Source organism: Leiobunum rupestre, chromosome 7 (assembly GCF_980474605.1).
Source record: "Leiobunum rupestre chromosome 7, qqLeiRupe1.1.hap1, whole genome shotgun sequence".
In the NCBI taxonomy this organism is placed as follows: Eukaryota; Metazoa; Arthropoda; class Arachnida; order Opiliones; family Sclerosomatidae; genus Leiobunum; species Leiobunum rupestre.
In genome coordinates, this window is record NC_143390.1 from 27,045,751 (window position 1) to 27,070,216 (window position 24,466).

General features: G+C 38.7%; 1 protein-coding gene across 1 annotated transcript in view; it reads left to right on the forward strand.

Annotated features, from left to right (window-relative positions):
- The first annotated feature begins 455 nt into the window (after positions 1–455).
- The window catches only part of LOC149935469 (IDLSRF-like peptide), a 70,559-nt gene continuing 46,548 nt past the window's right edge, over positions 456–24,466 (forward strand). Inside the window, exon 1 of the mRNA XM_090154009.1 lies at positions 456–1,094. Within this exon, the coding sequence (XP_090010135.1) occupies positions 938–1,094 (157 nt within the window). The 5' untranslated portion in view covers positions 456–937. The remainder of the gene's footprint in view (positions 1,095–24,466) is intronic.

Sequence of the window (24,466 nt, forward strand, 5' to 3'; positions counted from 1 at the left end):
TACGCGTAACCTAAGATACGACGGAAGACCGCAAGCACGTAGGAAATAGAGAACAATTCGGTAGACAGCGGGATCTACGATAGCTACGGCTAGACTTTACTCTACCCTAATACTATAAGATTAACTGTCAGATCAATTCGTCTGAAACGTAAAAGCTTAAAGGTAAGCGAATCCGCGGATGAAAATAACGCGAAAAGACGCTAAAACTCGGAAAGCACGGAATATATAGCGAAAGGGAGATACGAGCTCGGCAGAGGGGGGCTTTTGCGAAGGGAGGGGAACGGAATGGGGCTCTCCCATTGGTCGAACGCGACGTTGGTCCCTCAAAGCGAACGCATGCTCAAAGGAGACGAGGAGCGCTTATTACAAGTCCAGCCGTCTATGGAACCATACGCGGAGGCGTCCCCTCCTCCCATTTATTCCTCTCCCCCCCCCCCCGACCCCATTCCCTCAACGAGAATGTATTAGGAATGCCTTTATTACATTGAGCGTTCCCTTCAAGCCCGCGATACGGAGACAAGAAGTATAGAGCAGGCAGCCCCCCACCACACACACACACTCTCAGTCTGTTCCGTCGCGAGCTCTGTAGGTCAAAGTAGGAAATGCGTGTAAAGTGAGAGCTGAAGGGCCGCCGATACACCTCGCTAAGAGATAGATCGCTCCGAAACTCGAGCTTGACAACGATTAAACTCTATTCTAATTCTTCGGAGAAAGAGACCTGTCGGGAAAAAGAGAAAGCTTCTATTTTGTACAAACAACCGCGAAGGCGAGCTGACAGTCGAACGAACAATTGTTGATTTTTTGGCCCTTTTCCAATAAAACGCAATTTGACGGAAATTTTATCCGGCTTTTTGTTTTTTGGTTTGTTATCGAGAATTGAAATATAAAATTTAGGGTAGATTCAGTTTCGCTCAGGACTCGTACTAGAACGTATCGAATGCGAATGAAAATGGGCTTGTTTCAGAGTGCGGCGGCGGTCTTTTGTTTGGCGTTTTTATGGCCTCAGAGTGGACCAGTCACCTCCGCCTCCGCCGCTTATCTTATCGACTTTACAGACGCTCTACACAAAAATTCCGCCAACGTCAAAAGAGAAGGTAAGATACGCTTTTAAATTTAAAAATTAATTAATATTTCACACAAAATTAGATTAATAAAGTTTATCTAAGGTTAAAAATGAGTTTTGATACCGGTTAATTTTAAAAATTAAATAATATTTCACATAAAATGAGATTAATAAAGTTTATTTAAGTTTAAAAATTCAGTTTTTACCGCATTAAAATTAAAATATTTCATAAAATTTCACATAAAATTAGATTAATAAAGTTTATTTAAGTTTAAAAAAAAAGTTTTTACCGCGTTAAAATTTAAAATTGAATAATATTTAACATAAAATTAGATTAAAAAGTTTATTTAAGTTTTAAAATCTAAAAATAAAATAATATTTTTAATAATTAATTCCATTTAAGATGAAAAGGGGTAAATTTCAAAAACTATAACGTCAGTAAATATCCCAAAACACCTAGTCTATTTATGACCTATTTCCGCCTGTAGAAGTGTTCCAACAGCAAGGCGTCGGTGCATTGCTAAGCTAGCCGACATTTAGGGGGGGGAACCATCGCCTACATCCATTTGCGATTTATCCGCGATTTATCCGCGATTCATAAAGGGGAAATACTCTCTCCGTGAATATTGCGGAATTGATTAATCAATCTATATTTAAATGGGAGGCATCGTTTTAATTCGGATTACATCGATCTAGACAAGATATTGACTCTAGGGAATAAACGCGGCGTAGGCGTCCTATATACGTTGATGCTGATCAAGTACATGAAAGTTTAATATCCATCCAAAAGCCTCTCAAAATGATAATCCGGGATTAATATCCCAATAAGCTCGATTTGTTTTCAACTTGAATTAATCACGTCTAACAAGCGACCGAGTCGCGAGAGTCTTGGCTATTTTAAACTCCAATCAAATTCAAACTCTTCGCCAATTAGTGGACAAGACAAAATTCTCCTCATTTCATTCTTAGTTAGAGGGAAAAGTTTACTTCAAAATGAAATAAAAATTAAGATTTCCCAGTCGATTTCCTCGCAAAACGACTTAAATAAATCAGTCTTAAGCCGAAAAAAAATAAATTTCCATGGAAATAAAATTCGGTTTTCAAATTAGCTCGATCCTTACGGTCAGAAAATTACTTTTTCTTCTCTCAGTCTTGGTTCTTTCTTATTAATTGAAACGAATAAGATTTTTGCGACGTAACGCGCTGCCGAAGATTGATGATTCCCAGTTGGCCCTCACTTTGGGGGTTTACGCTAACGGCGACAAGTTCATTTCAAGCAACGCGTACCTTCTTTACCGCCTTCCTCTCAAATACCAGCTGACTGTACCGTGTTTTTGTCCAACTCGATGGTACCATTATGCCAATTACTAACAAAATGCAAGTTTCAAAAAGTAGGATTTATAAGAACGTTGGGATCTTGTATATACCTGTTGTCCTCGATGGTTCCAGACGCCGGCGACCCACGCGTTTAATCAATTCGTGAAGGACGCAGACTGTACCCACCGATTAAACCCTCCAACACGCTCCCACCTAAGCCTCGGCTCGACTCTTAACACGCGAGGTCTTATCTTTTTCCCTATCTCTTTATTTTTCTTTTTGTTATTTTAGTTCTTTGCCTTCTCTGTATTTTCCTAGGCACTCGATGCACGCAGCGGCCAAGCAACAGGCTTTGGTTCGATGTCCATTTTCATAGAGGTTTCCTGCCCTCCCACCCCTCTTTCCTTGTCCCTTCGCTTCCCCCCCCCCCCCAAACATTAAACTAAAGGAGACACGCCCTCTAGCGGGACATACGACACCTGATAATATCCTCCAAACACTGGGAAGGGCAAAGGCTGACACCGAAGGCTTTCTACGGCCACCGCTTTTGAACAAAATTGTCTGGTGACCCTGCTAAGAAATAAAATTTATATTATCCAACGACGTAGGTCAAAGTAAATGATTCGACAAAGAGCTAAACGTAAAAGAAATTTATATATTTTCTTTTACGTTTAATCGTAAAAAAAAGATTGTTTGAAAATTGAGAGCAGCGGACAATTTCTTTTTTAAGCACTCAAAATGCATTAAGAAAACGATTAGAATTTCAAAGATTGAAATGTTTATTACGTTTTTTTTTGAACAGTGAAATCCCAAAGCAACCGTAATGTTTAACTACCGGGAAAGGAAATAATAATGAAACGTAGAATGGAGACCCCATAAACAAGCTTCCACTTAATGAAGCGAGTATAAATGCCTGTCTGGTGTCTACCAGACTAGGCTAGCCTACCCTTCTCAGACTTTTTTCGGTGAGGTTTCCCCTTTTTTTTCTAATTCTTACCGTTTCGTTTTGTCTCGGAGACAATATTAAAAAAAGACTTATTGCCCGCGGAAACCCGAAGTCATTAATTACGAAACAAAAGAATCCTAGATTGCAAACACATCCTAATATATCACCATGCTACACTTCCCTTTCCTGATTTTTATTTCTCTTGGGCTCCCACTACAAAAAAAAACATCTAACGGCTTAATATAATAGTTATAATAATAATAATTTTCAGAAACTTTTGATCCGAAAAGTGTCACACACCAAAGATAAATCTAAATATTTTAAGCTTGTAAAAGTGTTCGAATTAAAGTTGTAAGTCCAAAACGTTTCCGGAAAATCACCGAGGCCTTTTATTCCGGAAAATGTTCCGCATTTTTCCAAAACAAAAATGAAAAAAATTTCTTCCATGATTAGAGCTTGGGGAAACTGATAAATTAACCGCCAAAATATCAATTAATCATAAAAAATTCGATTAACTGTTTATTTTTTGATATTATTCGCGACTATTATACGATTTAATATGCAGCAAATAAGTTTTTATTAGGATAATTTTCGGATATGAATATAAAAGAAATGAACGGAAAATTTCTTATCAGAACGCCGAGCCCTATCCATGATTAACCTAATATGGTTCACAAATTTAAATCTCGCGGAATTTTTGCTTCATTTTATCGAATCCAAAAGTAAAATTAAACCTCTGGACTAGTCTAGAATAAAAACCCTTAAAAAGTAATATATGTTTCAATTTTTCATTTTTCCGATTTGCGGAAATTTATTTATTTGCGCATTTATTTTTTCCGGAAAATTAACAACTCTAGATCGGATAGTGAGACAGGGGTGTCGTACGCGAAGGCGACATCCTTCAGCAAAAATTGGAAAACACAGGAGTTATAAAATCAAAATATAGGAGCGAACGAAAACAAAATTATCTCCAGCCTGTTATTAATAAATTAAAACTCTCGGCAAAGACCAATTAAAATAACTTTTCAAAGGTTGCCGCCGTAAAGTAAACCAAGAGCGATATTTTCATCGCTATTAAAATTAATGACAATGTCCGCTTAAAGGCGTAAGATGATTTTCGTGGAAGCATTATGACGTTACGTTGCATCAATCACTTTTCACCGCGGAGTGCTCTAGATTTACACCGGGGATCGCCTCGGGGGAACAAGGAACATCTGTTTTAACATTGTTTCCTCCATGTTACGAAGCGGCACTTAAGTTATTCCAGGCAAATGTAGTACACTAATTTGAAACTAAGAAAACAAGAGCTGGTTTTTCTCGGAAAGGCATAATTTAGCTTTTTATATTTGTTTTATTTTAAATTACCATTTTTGGAAATGTGTATGTTGTCGTAAAGTCGTTCCCTACATAAATACCGACTTTCCATATCAGCAAATAAATTTTAATTGCGTAATTTTTCACCCCTATAAACCGCGCTATTTCGATTTGCGGAATGAAATTGAAACTCTTCGACTTGAAAAAAACAGAGTAAAATTGCATTTTTAAACCATTTCAATTCGAAAGCTTCGGGGGTAAAGAGATCCCGCTCGGACATATTTGATTACACGTTCACAAAAAGTCGAAATTAGATTACCCAACTTTACGTCAACGAAAGAATGATACTAAAATTTGAAATTTTGATTCAAAGGAATATAGTCTAAAAAACACAAGTATCTCGTACTTCTACAAGAATGAAAAGTTGAGTGGGCAGCGGTGGGATTCAATGTAAGAAAAGCTGAAGGGCTATTGAACATTTTTCAAAGCGAAAGCGAACAAATAAAAATGTTGGAAGTTTTCAGATGTAAGACGAAGAAACGGCAGCTACTTTAGAGAACTATCGCTTTTTAGACGCGGGTGAACGTTGCTGGAAAATGGAGATTCGGGGGAGAAACTTCTAGTACAAAAGATACAAGAATAAGGGAGAGGGGGAAGGGGAGGAAAAATTGGACATACAGAAATTGAACTCTCTTTTTATCCTATCATTCGAGGCCGTAGTTAAACTTCTATTCCTTTCAACAAAAATCTTCTCAACTCTTTTTTGCTCTTCCTCTAGACCAAAATCTTGGGTAAGGTAGAGCCCGCGACGGAACGAGTATTACGATTAGACTAAACTGCAATTTCCTACTGACAAACTTTACCCTATTTGCCGCCTTCGAATGATATATCGGGTAAGGTAGGTAGGGACCGCGTCCACCTGCACGTTCCAATCGGGCTAATGGAAACGCGTTCGGCCAATTCTCGGGCGACCCACTCCCCCCTTCCTCCGGCCCCTGTGAAGCCTCCTTTATGTTGCGCCGTAAAGCCGAACATTCGGCGATACTAAAGGCGAATGGCGGAGCGAGGGGGGCGGAGAAATGAGGGGGAGGAAAAAAGCCAGAGAAGCTTGTTGTTCGTGTTACCATGACAACTCTCTCTCTCTCTCTCTCTCTCTCTCTCTCTCTCTCTCTCTCTCTCTCTCTCTCTCTCTCTCTCTCTCTCTCTCTGTGGGAAGAAAACCTAACTTGACAAAGACCTAACTTCTATTAACTTCAACCCAGGCTTAGTTGGTAACGGTGTCAAAATGGGGGCTTAACGTCACAGTCTGCGTAGGGTAATTCTTTCGAAATGGTTCGCAGCCATTATGGATAGATCGTCCGTTAATGGCCGCAAATATTCGTAATAATGACGCGTCGTCTGCTGTATAGAATTCTTTGGGGTGAAAGATACTAATTTGCGATGCGAGTCGTTCGTATTCCCAGATGCCCCGCACGTACAAAGCCCCCTTCCCGCCTTCTACGACAGGTACCAGGTGTTCCACACCCACGACACCGTGCCCGCACTCGAACTATGCAAAATTCCCATTTCGTCCCTTCCCAAAGTCCGTTCCATGGCGCTAAGAATTTAATTTCTAAATTGATTTCTAATCTCGAATTCGCGTATAGTTGTTGCCGTTGCATTTTGATCAGCTTCCCCCGGAACCCGCGACCATAAAACAGTGACCTATCGTCTTTCGCCACCAAATCGTTCAACTCGTATAAAAGCGACAGGGCGTGTATTGTTATTTCTCTATAGCTTAATCATGTTTTTGACGATGTGTCAATATGGGTAATGTTTGGTACTACCCTTGACCTTTAGTATATTTGCGGATAATGGTAATTATCATTCTCCTTTACGATCTTTTAGTTCATTTATTGGAAAGGGCAAATTCTAAACAATTGACATCGTTATGATCATTTTTATATTCTCAAAACGTTAACGATTTGATTTGTGTATTTAATCAAATTTAAAATAAGGTTACCGAGTAATGGATAAATAAAATATGAATTGGGGAAGCTTCGAAAGTAATATTGATTTTGATATTGCAGTACCAAGTGTAATCTTAAATAAATCTGCCGAAGTACCGATAATAATCAGAATAAAATCGACAAAAGTACCGAGTATAATCTCAATCATAAGAGCTGAAACACCGATAATAATCTCAATAAAATCGGCCAAAATACCGAGTATAATCTCGATTAAATCAGTCGAAGTACCGGTAATAATCTGAATTAAATCGGCCAAAATACCGATAATAAACTCAATTAAATCGACTGAAGTACTGAGTATAATATCGATAAAATCGGCCAAAGTACCGATAATAACCTAAATTAAATCGGCCTAAGTACCGAGTATAATTTAATTTTTTCATATCGGTCCGATACTTCGATTTAAGCCTTAAGAAATGTTTAGAAATTCTTAACTTATCTAGTAAGACGAGCAAACAGACAACAGTCAAAAATTAAAAACATACAACGAAGCTAAAATTAAGCCTAAATCCAGCACACTTATGAATAAAAACATAATTAGTTTATAATAAACTCCTCGTGGGAGGTATCAAACTCATTATTCCACTCTTTTTATTTAAATGACTAAAGAATATTTAGTTTTTTAGTCTACGAAAACCGTAAAACTTTCTGTAACGTAAAACCTTTTCAAATTCTCGATTTGGTCTTCATTTTCTACTTGATTTCATAATCGCGCACGAACTGCGGAAAATGAAAATTGCCAGTTTCCTTGACGCACTATTTTTTTGGCATTTTTTCTGGTGTATCAATTGTGCACAGCTTTCGTTGAAAAAATAGTGCGAGACGAAACATATATAACATAACTACATTTCCATAGGAAAAAGTTCAATGAGACTTTGTACGCGGAAGATACAATAAGTGGATCGAAAACTGAAAAATCTTGAAATCCTTCCGCTATTGAAAAGGTTACCATGGAAACGATATCACGTGATCGTGAGGCACGAGCTAAACTATGCATTGTGAAAATTAGAAATCTGTTTCACCTATATGAGCAACAAACACAAGGAGAACGCAGCTAGCCTTTAAACACGCTAACGAAGGGTTGTGTACGTATTTCATTGGACGAGCGTCACGAGCCTTTACGCTGAACGTTTTACGGGCGGGGGGGAAGACAATTTCCGAATTTTCCCCTTCCAACGGCAGCAGCGCTAAAGCGTCTAGCCAATGAAAAATGTACACGAGAAAATCCACGACTTTTGACGGATTGCGTTCTCCTTGTGTGGGGTGTTCTGTTTGTTGCTCCTATGTTTCACTAACCTCCGTTTTTCTTGTATAAAGTAGATGACCCGTTTTTCATCATATCCGGTGAACAAGGTTTCCATAATGAAAATGAGTTTGTTACCTACGTGCTTAGTGTGTTGCAGCATAGGGCCCAGGTGCCCTTCCTACTCAATAAATTGGGGCCTCCAAAGGTCTCCTTACACAGGCCTACAATTCCTTAAATAGTGTCATGGTAATGCTGTGTTATGGTTTACCTGAAGTCTAGGGGCCCCAAAGCTACAGCAAAGTCAGGAGGGCCCTTGAAAACCTCAAGCCTAGGGCCCATATGACAATTAAACCGGTACTCCTTGTGCCTGTGAAGATATGTGTTTAGTTTTTATGACGTAATTGAATACTTTAATCGTAAGACATATATTGTCAACATCTGGTATTGCTTAAAGAGACATTTCGATTAAAAACATTAGTGAATTTTTGCATCTTCTAATATAGAAACTCTTAGGTCGATATATCCTATATATTCGGAGATCGGTGGCACTACTAAAACAAACTTTTATCTAGAATGGTAGAGTAAACATTGATTTTTATGTCGCTTTTGAAGCAACAAATTCGCAAATGCGTATAATCATAAGTAACGTTATAATCCAAAGTGTGACACTGAACTATTTCGTTTATTGGTTTAGTTCATTATTGCGTTACTTTCCTCGGGGTTTTTGTTGGCGAAAACGTCTATAGTCAATTTGACTAAGTAATCGAAATTTTTCTTTTGAGAGCGTTTAGATTTTCACTAAGCCTTGGTTGATCTCCAAAAGATCTGACGTCAGCGATTTCTCGGACATCGTTACTTAACACTTCCAAGACTTCGCAGCGAGTTTTTGGTCCTTATCCACGTAAATGCTTTAAATTAAAAAAGCGTAATTAAAAAAATTTGGTCTGATAGAATATCAATTATCGTATTTACGACTTTATCTTACATAAATTATGATAAAATATTATTTTCTTTGCAGTCCATACGTGGTTCCATAAGTCTATATTAATGTTCCATAAGTTTGTCACTTTGGTGAATATTTTACTGAGAGCTAGAAACGGAGTGACGTCATCACAAGAAGAAAATCTCCCTCTAGCGAGGCGCTGTCAACGGCTACGTGTGACGCGTTAGCAAGCGGACGCAAAACGGCGACGAAGCCCATAATGCAGTCTGTCTTGTGAATAGCTCTCAGTAAAACTTTTGCATGTGAAGAATTGGAAGTGTCACACTTATGATAACATATTATACACTTATGGTGGATCTTATTAACTTCACTATATGTCACTATAGCTCTCTTGCAATAAGATAGATTTAGTAATTTTATATGTAACACTCATAAGTATTAAGAAAAGGCATTTTCGTTAATGAAACATTGTTCGCGGGATATTTCGTAATTTACGTCACTTCCAACTCCGTCACAAAAATTGCGTCATCAATTTTAAAGAAGGGAAACGGATTTTGAAAACGCGCGGAATTGCCAATAGCGTTTTCTATTTGACTGCTCTCGAGCGCTCTAGATCGCTCTGATCAACATTTTATGTTCCATTTGCGTGCTTCGATCTACTCGTATCAAGTTTCACGTGTTCCATTTCCATCTCTCGGGTACTCCGATATTGCGCAAAACTGATCTGCTGATTTCTAGATCGAGATCGAAACAAATTTTTGCGTGTTCCTTTCAGATTTTTTGGCAAAATGGCAGACAAAGACGTGAAAATTTAAATTACTAGCAGACGCAAAACCACAAAGCGCGGGTATATGCGAATGGGATTTCAGAGACAGATTCGGAGCGAATCTCGAGCAATCAAATGGAAAACGTTATAACTTTCACCAAGGAGCAACAAACACAAGGAGAACGCAACCCGTCAAAAGTCGTGTATTTTCTTGCGTATATTTTTCATTGGCTAGACGCTTTAGTGCCTGCTGCCGTCGGAAGGGGAAAATCCGGAAATTGTCTTCCCCCCCCCGCCCTAAAACGTTCAACGTAAAGGTTCGTCCAATGAAATTTGTACACAACCGTGCGTTAGCGTGTTTAAAGGCTCTCCTTGTGTTTGTTGTTCCTAGGTGGCGTGACCATTCAATCTAGTCATTACTAGATGCTAAAATAATTTACAAAAAAAAATTACCAACAAAAATAAATTTCAGTATTTAAAAGATGTAGAGTTTTTAAAGCACGTGTTAAGTACTTTCACAATCCATAGTTTAGCTCGTGCCTGGAGATCAAGTGATTTCGTTTCCATGGTAACCTTTTCAACAGCACAATGAATACAAGATTTTTCTATTTTTGTGTCCACTTATTGAAACAAGGTCTCATTGAAATTATTTCTATAGACACAGACATACTTATGAGTAATTATGTTACGTATGGTAATATGTATCGCGACATATTAGGACGGACATAATTATTCCGACAACACGGTCGAGGACTAGGTTCCGTCATCGACAGAGTCTAGAGCTAGCTTGTTTGCGTGTTTACAGTGACATGGTGTACTTAGAGAGAGCGAGTTTCGCGTGGAGTTTGATTCAATTGTTTACCAAAAGCCGAGATCTAGGCAGTGAATTTAAATGTACCACAAACAGAGTTGACATTCACCGGCTCTTACGAGACAATGCGAGAATCGAATCCAAGGGGATATCCCGATAATCAAATACAAGTTAGCTCTCGAATTCAAACATATAGTAAATTCCAAATTCTACCCGAGGGACTGCGATGACTTTGAGATAATTTTAAAAGCGAACTAGATCAGTAGCTTAGTCCAAAGAAAGCAAAATAACGTATCCTGAAGTTCAAACTTAGAAACCCCTTGAGATCTAAAATGAACTTACGTTTTGCACTCGCCTCTTGTAAGGTTCGACTATGTATTACAGAAGGATCGAAATCGAAATAGGATGAAAATGTAAGGTTTTATTTTCGCCAACCGAATCACAACTGAACGTTTATTGCCGGTATTATTCCAACTAATGATGTTAAATAGAGATATTTACAGCCCATTTTTCTCCGTGTAGTATTTTTAGTGCATAATATTGTTACATAAGTGTGATACTTCCTATTCTTCACACGCAATCGTTTTACTGAGCTATTCTCAAGACAGACTGCATTACGGACTTCGTCACCGTTTTTCGTCCGCTTGCTAACTCGTCACACGTAGCCTTTGACAGCGCCTCGCTAGAGGGAGATTTTCTTCTTGTGATGACGTCACTCCGTTACTAGTTCTCAGTAAAATATTCACCAAAGTGAGAAACTTATGGAACATTAATATAGACTTATGTTATTTCGTGAAGCATAATTTTTTTCGGGAATGTATTTACAAAAATCAAAGGAATCATGAAAAACAACTTGTTTCAAGAGAATATCCTTAGCAATATCGTACTTCTGGTAACTGTCATGAAACAAGACTTGAGCAAGACATCTCCCTTCTCTACGCCATTTTCACACACATTAATAATAGTAATAATAATAATAATCAGCTAGGCTATTGGTTATCAAATATTTATATCAAATATGAAAAACCTTTGTAATATATTATAAATAAGCAAAAATTTTTATTATACGGTTGAAGTGTAATACAGCTCTTGAACAGGATTTATGTTTGTAAACATTTTTTCTATTGTTTCATTTCCTGGACACTTTTGGATTTGTTGAAAGTGACATTAAAGACCGAATGAGGTCAATAAAAAACCTTGAAGCGCCAAGGTCTTACCATACTTGACAATACTTTTAGGGAAGGTATAACGTAGAAAGTCGGTTAACATGACACGACATTCTACTTGGCTTTTTAACCGAGTTATAAGGTGGGGTGGCGGAGTGGTTAGCACTTTCGCCTCGCAGCAAGAGGAGCCGGGTTCGATCCCAACTTGTGGCACTGGGTGAAAACTCCGAACAACTCCTTCCGCGTTGAGTTTGCAAGTTCTCTCCCCCACTGGTTTAAGGAGTTTTCCCCCGAGTTCTTCGGTTTCCCCTTCCATAAAATCTTGTAGAGGTTAACGGTATTAGTTAGTGTAGGGAGCTGTTGGCTCGCGTGGCATGAAGGGCTTGCCACCACCCTCCTACGTATTGTAACCCGGCCACCTGTTTAATGGCATAATAAGTCGCTAGATGACTTGGGCCTAAGGTGGTGCCTTGGGTATTAGCCTAGCTGATACAAAATGTAGATGCTACTGATTCCGGGACCGAAACCGAAAAATCTCTTGCAGAACCATGAGATTCTACTACTGAATTTTGTACGTGGGTGCTTACATAGTTGTAAAAACACACGAGGGCTAAATTAACATCGATATATCTACCAAGGGTATTACAGGTATGATCTTTGTAGGATAGTGGGAACTATATAATCTACCAGATGCAATTACAAACATTCAGAGAACACCGTAGTCAATGACGTCACAAACTAAGAGCGATAAAATTATCGTTCAAAATAAAATCTGCAGTGGGGCGCTGCTCGTAAATTTAATTTTAATATGAAATAAACTTAACAACGGTATTTCATCAAGTGAGTTACATTTTCGGAAAGCCCATGATCAATTGAACAAGAAAAATATAAAGAAGTTTAGTTTCTATACCGAAAATCATTTTACAATTTTTAAGTAATTAAAATAGATAATTATACCCTATCAAAATTGACAATTGATTATTGTTGAATAGCGACTAAAGCCAGAAGTACATAACATTTATTTTAGAAGTATCCATCTAAGCTAGTACTGTTGTTCTCAACCTTTGTCACCTCGTGGAAACTCATTTTAGTTTCAAATTTATCGTGGAACCTTTACTTGGTCGAAACTAATTCTATCATAGCACAGCTTAATATCTTGTGGAGCCCTACAATTTTAAATGGAGCCCTTGGGGTTCAATGGAGACCCATTTGAGAATCACTAATCTAAGCGAAATATGTAACTTTGCAGTTTCCAATGGGTACGAATTTTTGGACAAATCATGAATTTGTACAACCATAAGTGTAGAATATTGTAACATAAGTGTCACACTTCCTATTCTTCACACGCAATCGTTTTACTGAGAGCTATTCTCAAGACAGACTGCATTACGGACTTCGTCACCGTTTTTCGTCCGCTTGCTAACTCGTCACACGTAGCCTTTGACAGCGCCTCGCTAGAGGGAGAATTTCTTCTTGTGATGACGTCACTCCGTTACTAGCTCTCAGTAAAATATTCACCAAAGTGAGAAACTTATGGAACATTAATATAGACTTATGTTATTTCGTGAAGCATAATTTTTTTCGGGAATGTATTTACAAAAATCAAAGGAATCATGAAAAACAACTTGTTTCAAGAGAATATCCTTAGCAATATCGTACTTCTGGTAACTGTCATGAAACAAGACTTGAGCCAGACATCTCCCTTCTCTACGCCATTTTCACACACATTAATAATAGTAATAATAATAATAATCAGCTAGGCTAATGGTTATCAAATATTTATATCAAATATGAAAAACCTTTGTAATATATTATAAATAAGCAAAAATTTTTATTATCCGGTTGAAGTGTAATACAGCTCTTGAACAGGATTTATGTTTGTAAACATTTTTTCTATTGTTTCATTTCCTGGACACTTTTGGATTTGTTGAAAGTGACATTAAAGACCGAATGAGGTCAATAAAAAACCTTGAAGCGCCAAGGTCTTACCATACTTGACAATACTTTTAGGGAAGGTATAACGTAGAAAGTCGGTTAACATGACACCAAACTGGGTGTATCTGTATTATTTCGTATATTGCGGACATTCCATCGAATGGGGAAAAAAATCAGAAACGCATGACGGAGAACAGGAGATCGACGATATCAGTAAAACCATAAGTGTATAATATTGTAAAATAAGTGAGACACTTCCTATTCTTCACATGGAAAAGTTTTACTGAGAGCTATTTGCAAGACAGGCTGCCTTACTGGCTTCGTCGCCGTTTTTCGTCCGCTTGCTAACGTGTCTCGCTAGGGGAGATTTTCTACTTGTGATGACGTCTCACTCCGTTACTAGATCTCAAAAAAATATTCCACAAAGTGACAAACTTAGCGAACAATATTATAGACTTATGATAAAACATGGGACGAAAATATCGCGTGTCACCGTTGGGAGTAGCATATACGAGTCGTTATCCCGCTGAAAACGAAATTCTTTTATCCTAAAAATGCCGCCAGTAAAAAGCGTAAAAACACTTATATTTGTCGCGTTGACTTCGATTATTACGAATACCGAATGCGCTAAAAAGGGATAACAACGATAAACTCACACAGAGACTAAACAATGGATTTCCAATTTATTGAGATTCCGGACTAATTTAATTTTAAAGGGGGAAGGAGCTAACCCTTAGAGCATGAGTTGCATTGGGAACCACGCTACAAATAGTCTCGAAATGTAGTGAAAACTCGGAACCACTCCTTCTTCGTTGAGTGTTTTAAATTGCAAGTTATCTCCCCACTGGTTAAAGGGGTTTTCCCTCAGATCATCGGTTTCCCTGTTCCCATAAAGACTTACTGAGGTTAACGGTAATAGTTAGTGTAGGTAGCTGTCGGCTCACGTCGCATCAAGGGCTTAATAATAGTAATAATAATCAGCTAGGCTAATACCCAAGGCACAACCTTAGACCCAAGTCGTCTAGCGACTTATAATGACTTTAAACAGGTCGCTGGGTTGTAATTCGTAGGAGGGTGGTGGCAAGCCCTTCATGCCACGCGAGCCAACAGCTCCCAACACTAACTATTACCGTTAACCTCTATACCCTCCTTTGCATTGTAACCTGGCTTTAAAAGTTGCTCGGTGAATTAGGCCTAAGGCGGTGCCTTGGGTATTAGGCTATTAGCCTAGCTGTTCATTCTCCCTAAGCATAAGTAAATTCATCCTTATTTCTACTAAAAACGCTGGCGATAAAAAATAATGTGAAATACGTAATTTATTGTGTCTGAATTTCGGGGCGCACTTGATGATGCGAGACCAAATGGGGTCAAACTTTTAACTTTTCAGTTTTTCAAATGAATACAGCTAAGTATCTAATAGGTAATCCAATTTACCGTGAAAAGAAATCATTCAAATTGAAGTTCCCGAAACAAAGAGTTGGAATATAGGTCGAGAATCATTTTTTCCGCTTCATTTCTTAATGAATGGAAAACGAAAGAATTTCACGCGGCCGACCGGATCGAGACAGAAAAGTCGGATGAAAAGAATGGGACAAAAAGGAGGAAGACGACCCTCAAGGACGGGAATCTTTGTCGTCTAACCCCTCTCCGACCCCCGGCGCCCACCCCGCCTATGAATCAAAATAACGTCGGCCAGAAACCTTGTCGCCAGGCGGGGGAGTCCGACACTTACATCTCCCACCTCCTCAACTTCCATTTTTCCAACTTCCTACCAAAGGAAACGAATAAAACGGGTAATATTGCCCACCTCCGCCCACCCACACCGATAGACGACCGGGAAAATAGTAGTTATCTTTCCCAGGAAAACACTTATACACTTCGTACGATGGAAGAGTGCACCACGCGCGACTGATGACAGACAAATGGTGATAGAACTAAGTATAGAAAACGCTCAAATTCATTCGGAGACAGAACGGGAATAAAGCAACAACTTTAAAAGATATCCTCCGGCGCTTTTTATTCTCGTCCAATGAAGATCTAACATTAGTGAAAAATGTCTAGGCGAACGGGAGCCCCTCGTCTTAACCTAAAAGGTTATACTTTTCCTACTGGCGCCACCGTGGTGCCCTCTATCAATCGTGACGTTTCTATATACGCCTTCCCGCCCGAGTCATATCCCCTTCAAACAGCGGCTCAGTCCATAAATCAAGAACCAAAACACAGACGTATCTGCTTTCCAAAACGGACTATATCTCCTTACGTCCTTTTTACGCCAACATAGCCGATGACTCTACCGTCAGTTCACCATCGTGTTCCTCAGAGGGGGCGTTAGAGTAAGTTTAAACAAGTTGGCAAGCCAAAATATATCTCTCCTCTGAAGAGTTTATAATTTTCAATGCAGCGTAATATGTATCCGTGGTTCTGTGGTAGGACGCTCCCCTATCGTGCAGGAGGGACCGGGTTCGAATCTCACCCGATACTAACGCAAATTGAAAAATATTTATACTACACCCAATGACAAAAAGAGGGCACTTTTGGAAAAAGCTTTTCCCTAATTCCAAGAAACTGCGAATGCGGTGATTACACTGTGCCCCGAAAATGCAGCCCAGACAGACAGACCACAGACAGACTGACACGGTGATTGTAAAACCCCTCCTAGGGGACATAGTAAAAACGGCCAACTCTATGGACGGAAAAAGACAAAATTCTTCCGCGTATAAGCTAAAACACGATGAATGAGCGTCAATTTTCGGTAACAGTAAATTATAATAATGGTCGGTCGAAAAGCGGCCTTCAAAATGTCAATATCCGTTCACCAGTTGCTTCTTTTAACGGCTTTTTTTCGTCGCCTATTATCGGAAATTTGATTTGATTGAATGAATAGTAAGGAGTTTTTTTCCCGTCCCCTCCCTTTATCGTTTGGCGCTTTATTTACTCGAAATCAATGACAGGAAAATGGCTAACCCTCCATTCTGATATTTCTAAACGTGCGGGTTTTGACACGAAGAAAAATGTTACTGTTTGACGAAATAATTTTCATTCTTGTTTTTGGGGGGAGGGATGTCACGGAAATTTTATACAAAAGGGGAAAACAAAACTAAAAATTAAGATATTCAAATTTAAGCTCTCGCGTATTAATTAATTAAATTAATTTGTAATTTATGTATTCCATTTCGTTAATCCCCAAGGCGCTCGATACTCGTTGCTAAAATACAACATTATGCATGATTAAATTATTGAAATACGATATACAGGGTGTTTCAAAAGGTTATGCAAAAATTTGAAGGAGTTGTAGGGGGTGAGTTGAGAAGTATGCCGGTTTTTTTCTCGATTTTCCTACGATGAGTTAAAAGAGCACCTGAGAGCTTCAAAGTGTGGCCTACTAGCCCCTGGAAGTAGGCTGCTGCAAGCACCAAACCAAGGTACAATTGTTAATAATGTAAATATTTTTTTTTTCAATGTACCTGAGAATCTAATTTTTAGAGTCCTCCCTGTTACGAAAGGTAATGGAAAGGTCAATAAACATTCATTCAGCAGGGAAATGCGAACATTATTGTTTGGATTCGTGTGATAGGTAAAAAAAGGTAACCAGCGTAAAAAAGTAAACTTAAACAGTATTTAAAGTCCCTGTTGCTTGGTTTTGCGATTGTTACCTCGATTTGTATACAAAGTCCTTTTTCACCTATCACACGCATTTCCCTGCTGCTTGGTTTTGTGCTTGTTATAGCCTACTTCCAGGGGCTAGTAGGCCACACTTTGAAGCTCTCTGGCGCTCTTTTAACTCATCGTAGGAAAATGGTAAAAAAACCGGCATACTTCTCAACTCACCCCCTACAACTCCTTCAAATTTTTGCATAAACTTTTGAAACACCCTGTATATCACTGGGAAATAAAATATTATAAAATTTCCCTTTTAAATAGCTTACTGTTTTATAAGTAATTCCCGACTGTCTATTACAATTTATATCAAATTTCTCCCCGATCGAGTAACTGAATTATCAATCCTACAAAATTTGATTTTGGCGAAACTTCAAAGCTTATTTGGGCGAATTATTTTGTACGGAAAAGTCAAACGCTTGTTCGGGAGATCAAACGGTAGGAAACACAAACTAGCGTAGAGCCGCTACAGGTAAACTCGTCTACGTGTACCCTAACGACAAGAATTCTAGTCTCTCCTTTGAAGTAAGTCTAGTCTAGGTCACCTGAAACTCGGAATTGAGAAACCGGGAAGCTACCCCGCCTTCCAACGAAGTATCTCTTAAAGAAGCGTTTCATTCAAATAAGCGCCAAAACTGATTTTCTCGAGGCGTGATGCGCGTTTTTGTGTTTCTTGGCATAACGGCGACTCGTATGATGAATGGCGGCATCTTGGCGAGAGAATACAATGCACGTCCCTTCCGCACCTAAGAGATCCAAACAAATTTTCTTGGCCCACACGATTCAACAGACGGATCTCCTTGTTAACACCCTTCGCTCGTTCGGCTCCTCCATCCTCATCCCTTTTTCATCTCGAGCTTCCTTCGGAGCCGTTTTCTCATCCGATGGATTCCTTTCCATACTTATCTCTCTCTCTTCTTTTTTTTTGAAAGATACGCAATCAAAAAAGGAGAAGAGTTCGAGAATCGGATACCGGTACAACGCGACGTGGTATGACACGAGGGGAGAGTGAAAGACCCCACTTCCCCGCGAAATCTCTAAAATAAATAATTAACAAGACCCCCTCTCTCTCTCCCTACGAAACTTTCCCGCAATGAAGAATTTAACTTCAAAGGAAAATGTTATACATTGTGAACCCGGCTGCTATTCCAACACGCTAACGAAAAAATACTAGGGCTGTGCGAGTACTCGATCATCTTTGAGTACCCGAACTCGTAACTCGATTAAGTGACCAATTTCTCGATACCCGAAAAAAAACCTCGATCGAGTACCCGAAAGTTTTTCTTAATCGAGTACTCGATTACCCGACTCGACAAAAATACTACCCGACTCGATACTCGACGAAAAAAATTTCAGATACTCGGCACCCGACTCGATTGCCTAAAACCACTACTCGCACAGCCCTAAAAAACACCGATTGATAGATACCACGTATTATCGACGTCAGGCGTCCTGCTAAAACTTAATTAGTACAAGATATTGACTGTTATATAATAACGTGGCGGGGAAAAAACTAATACGATTTATAAAGGTCAAAGGGCACCTTGAATTAGGCGACAGACTGGGCGAGGTTTCCCGTACACAAACATCAGCGACACAAAACGCGTTATTTGCTCTAAAATAGAAAAATCGAAACTAGAATTTCAAGTCTGACGTTTTTGGTAGACGTTCCCTGGACACTCTATTATAAACAGAGAGGTTAAGCACCCGGCGTTACGAACGGGAACGTCTACGTTTCCACGGCGCTTCTTAGAAGTTTCGACAAACTAACTTTGCAGCGCCATCAGAGCTATCTAACGCTTTGTTGAACTTAGATCTATCTAATGTGTTTTGTCGAAGAGTTAACTTTGAAGAAATATATATATAAATAAAATACAAATAAAGAGTGATCGTTTATCTTTTATTGGTTTATATTTTGTCGAAAGTAAACTGAAGGCGTGAGCAACCCACGTCATAAAACAAGTTTCGAGAACTTAAATTGGATAATCTTCTCGGCCTAATCATTTTCTCCAAATAATGGGATATATCGAATTGGAAATTTGGAACCAGCGTTGTATTCGATTCGTGGTATTGGTTTTGGCGGGAATGTAGGCGTTGGTACACTGAAACGGTGTTTATCGAATGTCACGATGTATAGGAGATATTTGGACATTCTTCCCTTTTGAAAGGCCGTTTTCCCCAATAACGTGGAATACCTTAAAATTGTAGTGTTTACATCCATAGAATCCAGAAACAAACTTCTTATATATCGAATCCAAATATCCGAAGAATTCTACTCAATTCCGAATGTCGTGGTTCGAAAGAAAATTATAAAAAAAGTATATTAAAAACCATAATATCATATGGACCCCACTATAAATAGCAAGCTTAAAGGATCATTTTTAGGGATGGGTACAGCCGATATATCGGCTATTCATTGCCGATAATATCCGACGGCATATCGGCCGATATTAACAAAGTTATCAATCATGCCAGTAGTGTATATGATCAAATCACTGTAAAAGACGGTTCAGTACACTTTCTAACCATTTTATTCTAATTTTTCATGAAAATACCTTTGCAAGAGCATATCCGAATATGTTTCTTTTCATTTTACGTGTTACATATTTTCTATCACAAATCTAATATCGTGGTTTTTTATTTGTTACTCGTAGCTCCCTGTCTAAAAAAGGTATAATTTATTTTCTGATGTCTGGCGAACGTGGCGCGGCCAATAAAATAAAATATTATCTTTAGTTAGTTTATCGAGAATTTTCTTATTTTTAAATGCTTTTCTGAAAATATTTTTCTAAGGTCGGTATGGGCCAATATCGGCTTAAGCGAAGTTATTTAGTTTTAGGGTGTTATTTTTAAATATTTGTTCTTCGAGCGACTACCAACTATTTAGCTAAATATAATTAATTAAATTAATTACATCGATAAATTCAGCTTTCATTAAAGTTAATTCGGACTTTTATGTAAATAATTTTCGCCTTATTCTAAAGTTAAAGAAAACGTTCTTAAGACCGATAATAGAGTGTGCTATTGAATTGGTGAAAATGAATAGTTTCTCTTAGAGTAAGACGGCCAGGGCGCCCACAACCCTTTCTAAGGCAGGCAACTTCATGCATAGTCTACGAAGGGGCAATCTTCATACATAGTTTAGATGGGGCAATCTGCATACATATTCTAGATGGGGCAATCTTCATACATATGCTAGGATTGGGCAATCTTCAAACATAGTTTAGATGGGGCAATCTTCATACATATTCTAGATGGGGCAATCTTCATACATATTCTAGGATTGGGCAATCTTCATACATATTCTAGGAGGGGGCAATCTTTATACATATTCTAGGAGGGGGCAATCTTCATACATAGTCTAGGAGGGGGCAATCTTCATACATAGTCTAGGAGGGGGCAATCTTCATACATATTCTAGGATTGGGCAATCTTCATACATATTCTAGGATTGGGCAATCTTCATACATATTCTAGGAGGGGGCAATCTTCATACATAGTCTAGGAGGGGGCAATCTTCATACATATTCTAGATGGGGTAATCTTCATACATATTCTAGGATTGGGCAATCTTCATACATATTCTAGGAGGGGGCAATCTTTATACATATTCTAGGAGGGGGCAATCTTCATACATAGTCTAGGAGGGGGCAATCTTCATACATATTCTAGATGGGGCAATCTTCATACATATTCTAGGATTGGGCAATCTTCATACATATTCTAGGAGGGGGCAATCTTTATACATATTCTAGGAGGGGGCAATCTTCATACATAGTCTAGGAGGGGGCAATCTTCATACATATTCTAGGAGGGGGCAATCTTTATACATATTCTAGGAGGGGGCAATCTTCATACATAGTCTAGGAGGGGGCAATCTTCATACATATTCTAGGATTGGGCAATCTTCATACATATTCTAGGAGGGGGCAATCTTCATACATAGTCTAGGAGGGGGCAATCTTCATACATATTCTAGATGGGGCAATCTTCATACATATTCTAGGATTGGGCAATCTTCATACATATTCTAGGAGGGGGCAATCTTTATACATATTCTAGGAGGGGGCAATCTTCATACATAGTCTAGGAGGGGGCAATCTTGATACATATTCTAGGATTGGGCAATCTTCATACATATTCTAGGATTGGGCAATCTTCATACATATTCTAGGAGAGGGCAATCTTCATACATAGTCTAGGAGGGGGCAATCTTCATACATATTCTAGATGGGGCAATCTTCATACATATTCTAGGATTGGGCAATCTTCATACATATTCTAGGAGAGGGCAATCTTCATACATAGTCTAGGAGGGGGCAATCTTCATACATATTCTAGATGGGGCAATCTTCATACATATTCTAGGATTGGGCAATCTTCATACATATTCTAGGAGGGGGCAATCTTTATACATATTCTAGGAGGGGGCAATCTTCATACATATTCTAGGAGGGGGCAATCTTCATACATATTCTAGGAGGGGCAATCTTCATACATATTCTAGGAGGCGGCAATCTTCATACATATTCTAGGAGGGGACAATCTTGATACACATATTCTAGGAGGGGGCAATCTTGATACACATATTCTAGGAGGGGGCAATCTTGATACACATATTCTAGGAGGGGGCAATCTTCATACATAGTCTAGGAGGGGGCAATCTTGATACACATATTATAGGAGGGGGCAATCTTGATACACATAGTATAGGAGGGGGCAATCTTGATACACATAGTATAGGAGGGGGAAATCTTCATACATAGTCTAGGAGGGGGCAATCTTGATACACATATTATAGGAGGGGGCAATCTTGATACACATAGTCTAGGAGGGGGAAATCTTCATACATAGTCTAGGAGGGGGCAATCTTGATACACATATTATAGGAGGAGGCAATCTTGATACACATAGTCTAGGAGGGGGAAATCTTCATACATAGTCTAGTAGGGGGCAATCTTGATACACATATTATAGGAGGGGGCAATCTTGATACACATAGTCTAGGAGGGGGAAATCTTCATACATAGTCTAGGAGGGGGCAATCTTGATACACATATTATAGGAGGAGGCAATCTTGATACACATAGTCTAGGAGGGGGAAATCTTCATACATAGTCTAGGAGGGGGCAATCTTGATACACATATTATAGGAGGGGGCAATCTTGATACACATAGTCTAGGAGGGGGAAATCTTCATACATAGTCTAGGAGGGGGCAATCTTGATACACATATTATAGGAGGAGGCAATCTTGATACACATAGTCTAGGAGGGGGAAATCTTCATACATAGTCTAGGAGGGGGCAATCTTGATACACATATTATAGTAGGGGGCAATCTTGATACACATAGTCTAGGAGGGGGAAATCTTCATACATAGTCTAGGAGGGGGCAACTTTCAAACCATTATATCTGAAATGAAGGCTCATGAAAGGAGATTGAATTTTCCTTGTTTGCCTACCTCATGTAGGCGCCCATTCGTTTTAATGCTTATGGCCCATGGAAGATAGTCTCGTACGTTCTCAGTAACCTGAACGTGTTCCTAATATAATCTTATACTCGAATGTGTATATCGAGGCCGTAGAATATCGAGGACAGATAACGAAATCAAACATATTTCAAAAGCGATATTTTATAACAGGGTCCAAGCGCGACTAATAAATCATTGTCAATCCTTTCCGAAACATACAATATAAATTCGCAATATTTCGAAACCAATTACAATTGAAACTCAATTTCATCCGAATAAAATGAAGAAACGGCCTACTATTGATAATACCGAATTTAATATGCTGGCCATATAAAATATTCAAGAGTGTTGGGTTGCGAGGTAACGTTTCTACAAAGTATATAGCGTGGTAAATAATGCACGCGATTCAGTATACGGGTATAGATCACGAAGCTGGCAGGGACGTGATGAAGTTGCGAAAGTCTCCGAGGAACGGACCACGGTATCTCTTTACCTGAGATAAACTGCTTAACGTAGGGCTCTTTTCCGCTAATCGAATTAAAGACGCTGAAATAGGCTTAGAGTTCCCTAAAACATCTCTACTAATTAAGAGAAGGAAAGGACTCATTGCTAAAATGGAAGAGGTCAGGTAACACCGACTATAGTTGAATCTTTGGGATATAGTCATTTAGCCTTTGTACTTATATATAAAAGGGCGACGTAAATTACTGAGGGCGCCACCTAACGGTGGTTCCGAGGGGCCAAAACATTACCCAAACATTGTCCTAAAAGCTTTTCAAACTAACTCGATTAAAATTTTGCGTCGCTTTGAAAAATTTAAATTCTAACTATTAAATTAAGAATATATTATACGCTACTCAGGCAAAATAATATTTAATAAGCTAGGGCGAAAGGGTACTAAAATACAGAACTTTCTTATGAAATATTTAAATATTAAGAATTCATTAAGGTTCATATTAGTCATGTTTTTATTATAAATACGTTGTAAGTTTAAATCATTCTTATATAAAATTTTTTCCTTTATATGCACACTTATGTTTTTATTTTTCAAAAAGTTGCGTGGAGGAAAAATCAAAAACAAATAATGCTTCGGAAAACGTTATTGTTTCTGGCGTTTTTTCTTGAACCGTAGGAAATTGGTGACTAGTTACGGGTGCCCAGGGCAAGGCCAGTTGACGAGACACTCCTCTTAGGAAACCAATTTAGAGCCATTTCTAAAACTAATTGGAAAAGTAAAACTATAAAATCCGAAAACACGTTGCCGTCGTTATATTTGAGCCAAAGGGCATTCTTGTACCGTTAGTTAAAAGCGTTCTTCGGGCGAAACACATTTCAGGAGTCGTACTGGTAATTATTAAGGCCAAAAATTGCCAGCGATAAAAACTTTCGCTTTATCGTGACCCGTTTTTGAGGGGGTGAAAATAATGTTAAAGTTCCTAAATTTCGGATCGCGGAGTCGTAAGCCAATTTTAACACTTCACTTTGATGCCAGGCTGGAACGGCGTTTAACAAGTAGGGATTGTCATAGGGTATTTTAAGAACCTAACAATAGCTGGAGTATCAGGGCTGGCAAAAAGGCTGTTGGCTAGTGTGGCGTGAAGGGCTTGGCACCACCCTCCTACGCATTGTAACCCGGCCACCTGAATTGATGGCTTTAAAAGTCACTCGATGACTTAGGCCTAAGGTGGCGCCTTGGGTATTAGCCTAGCTGATTATTATTAGTATTTATTATTATTATATTTTTACACACAATCCCTAGAGGATTTATCGCGGTACGTTAGATGTAACATGACACGTCAATTTAATTGGAAATATCATGCC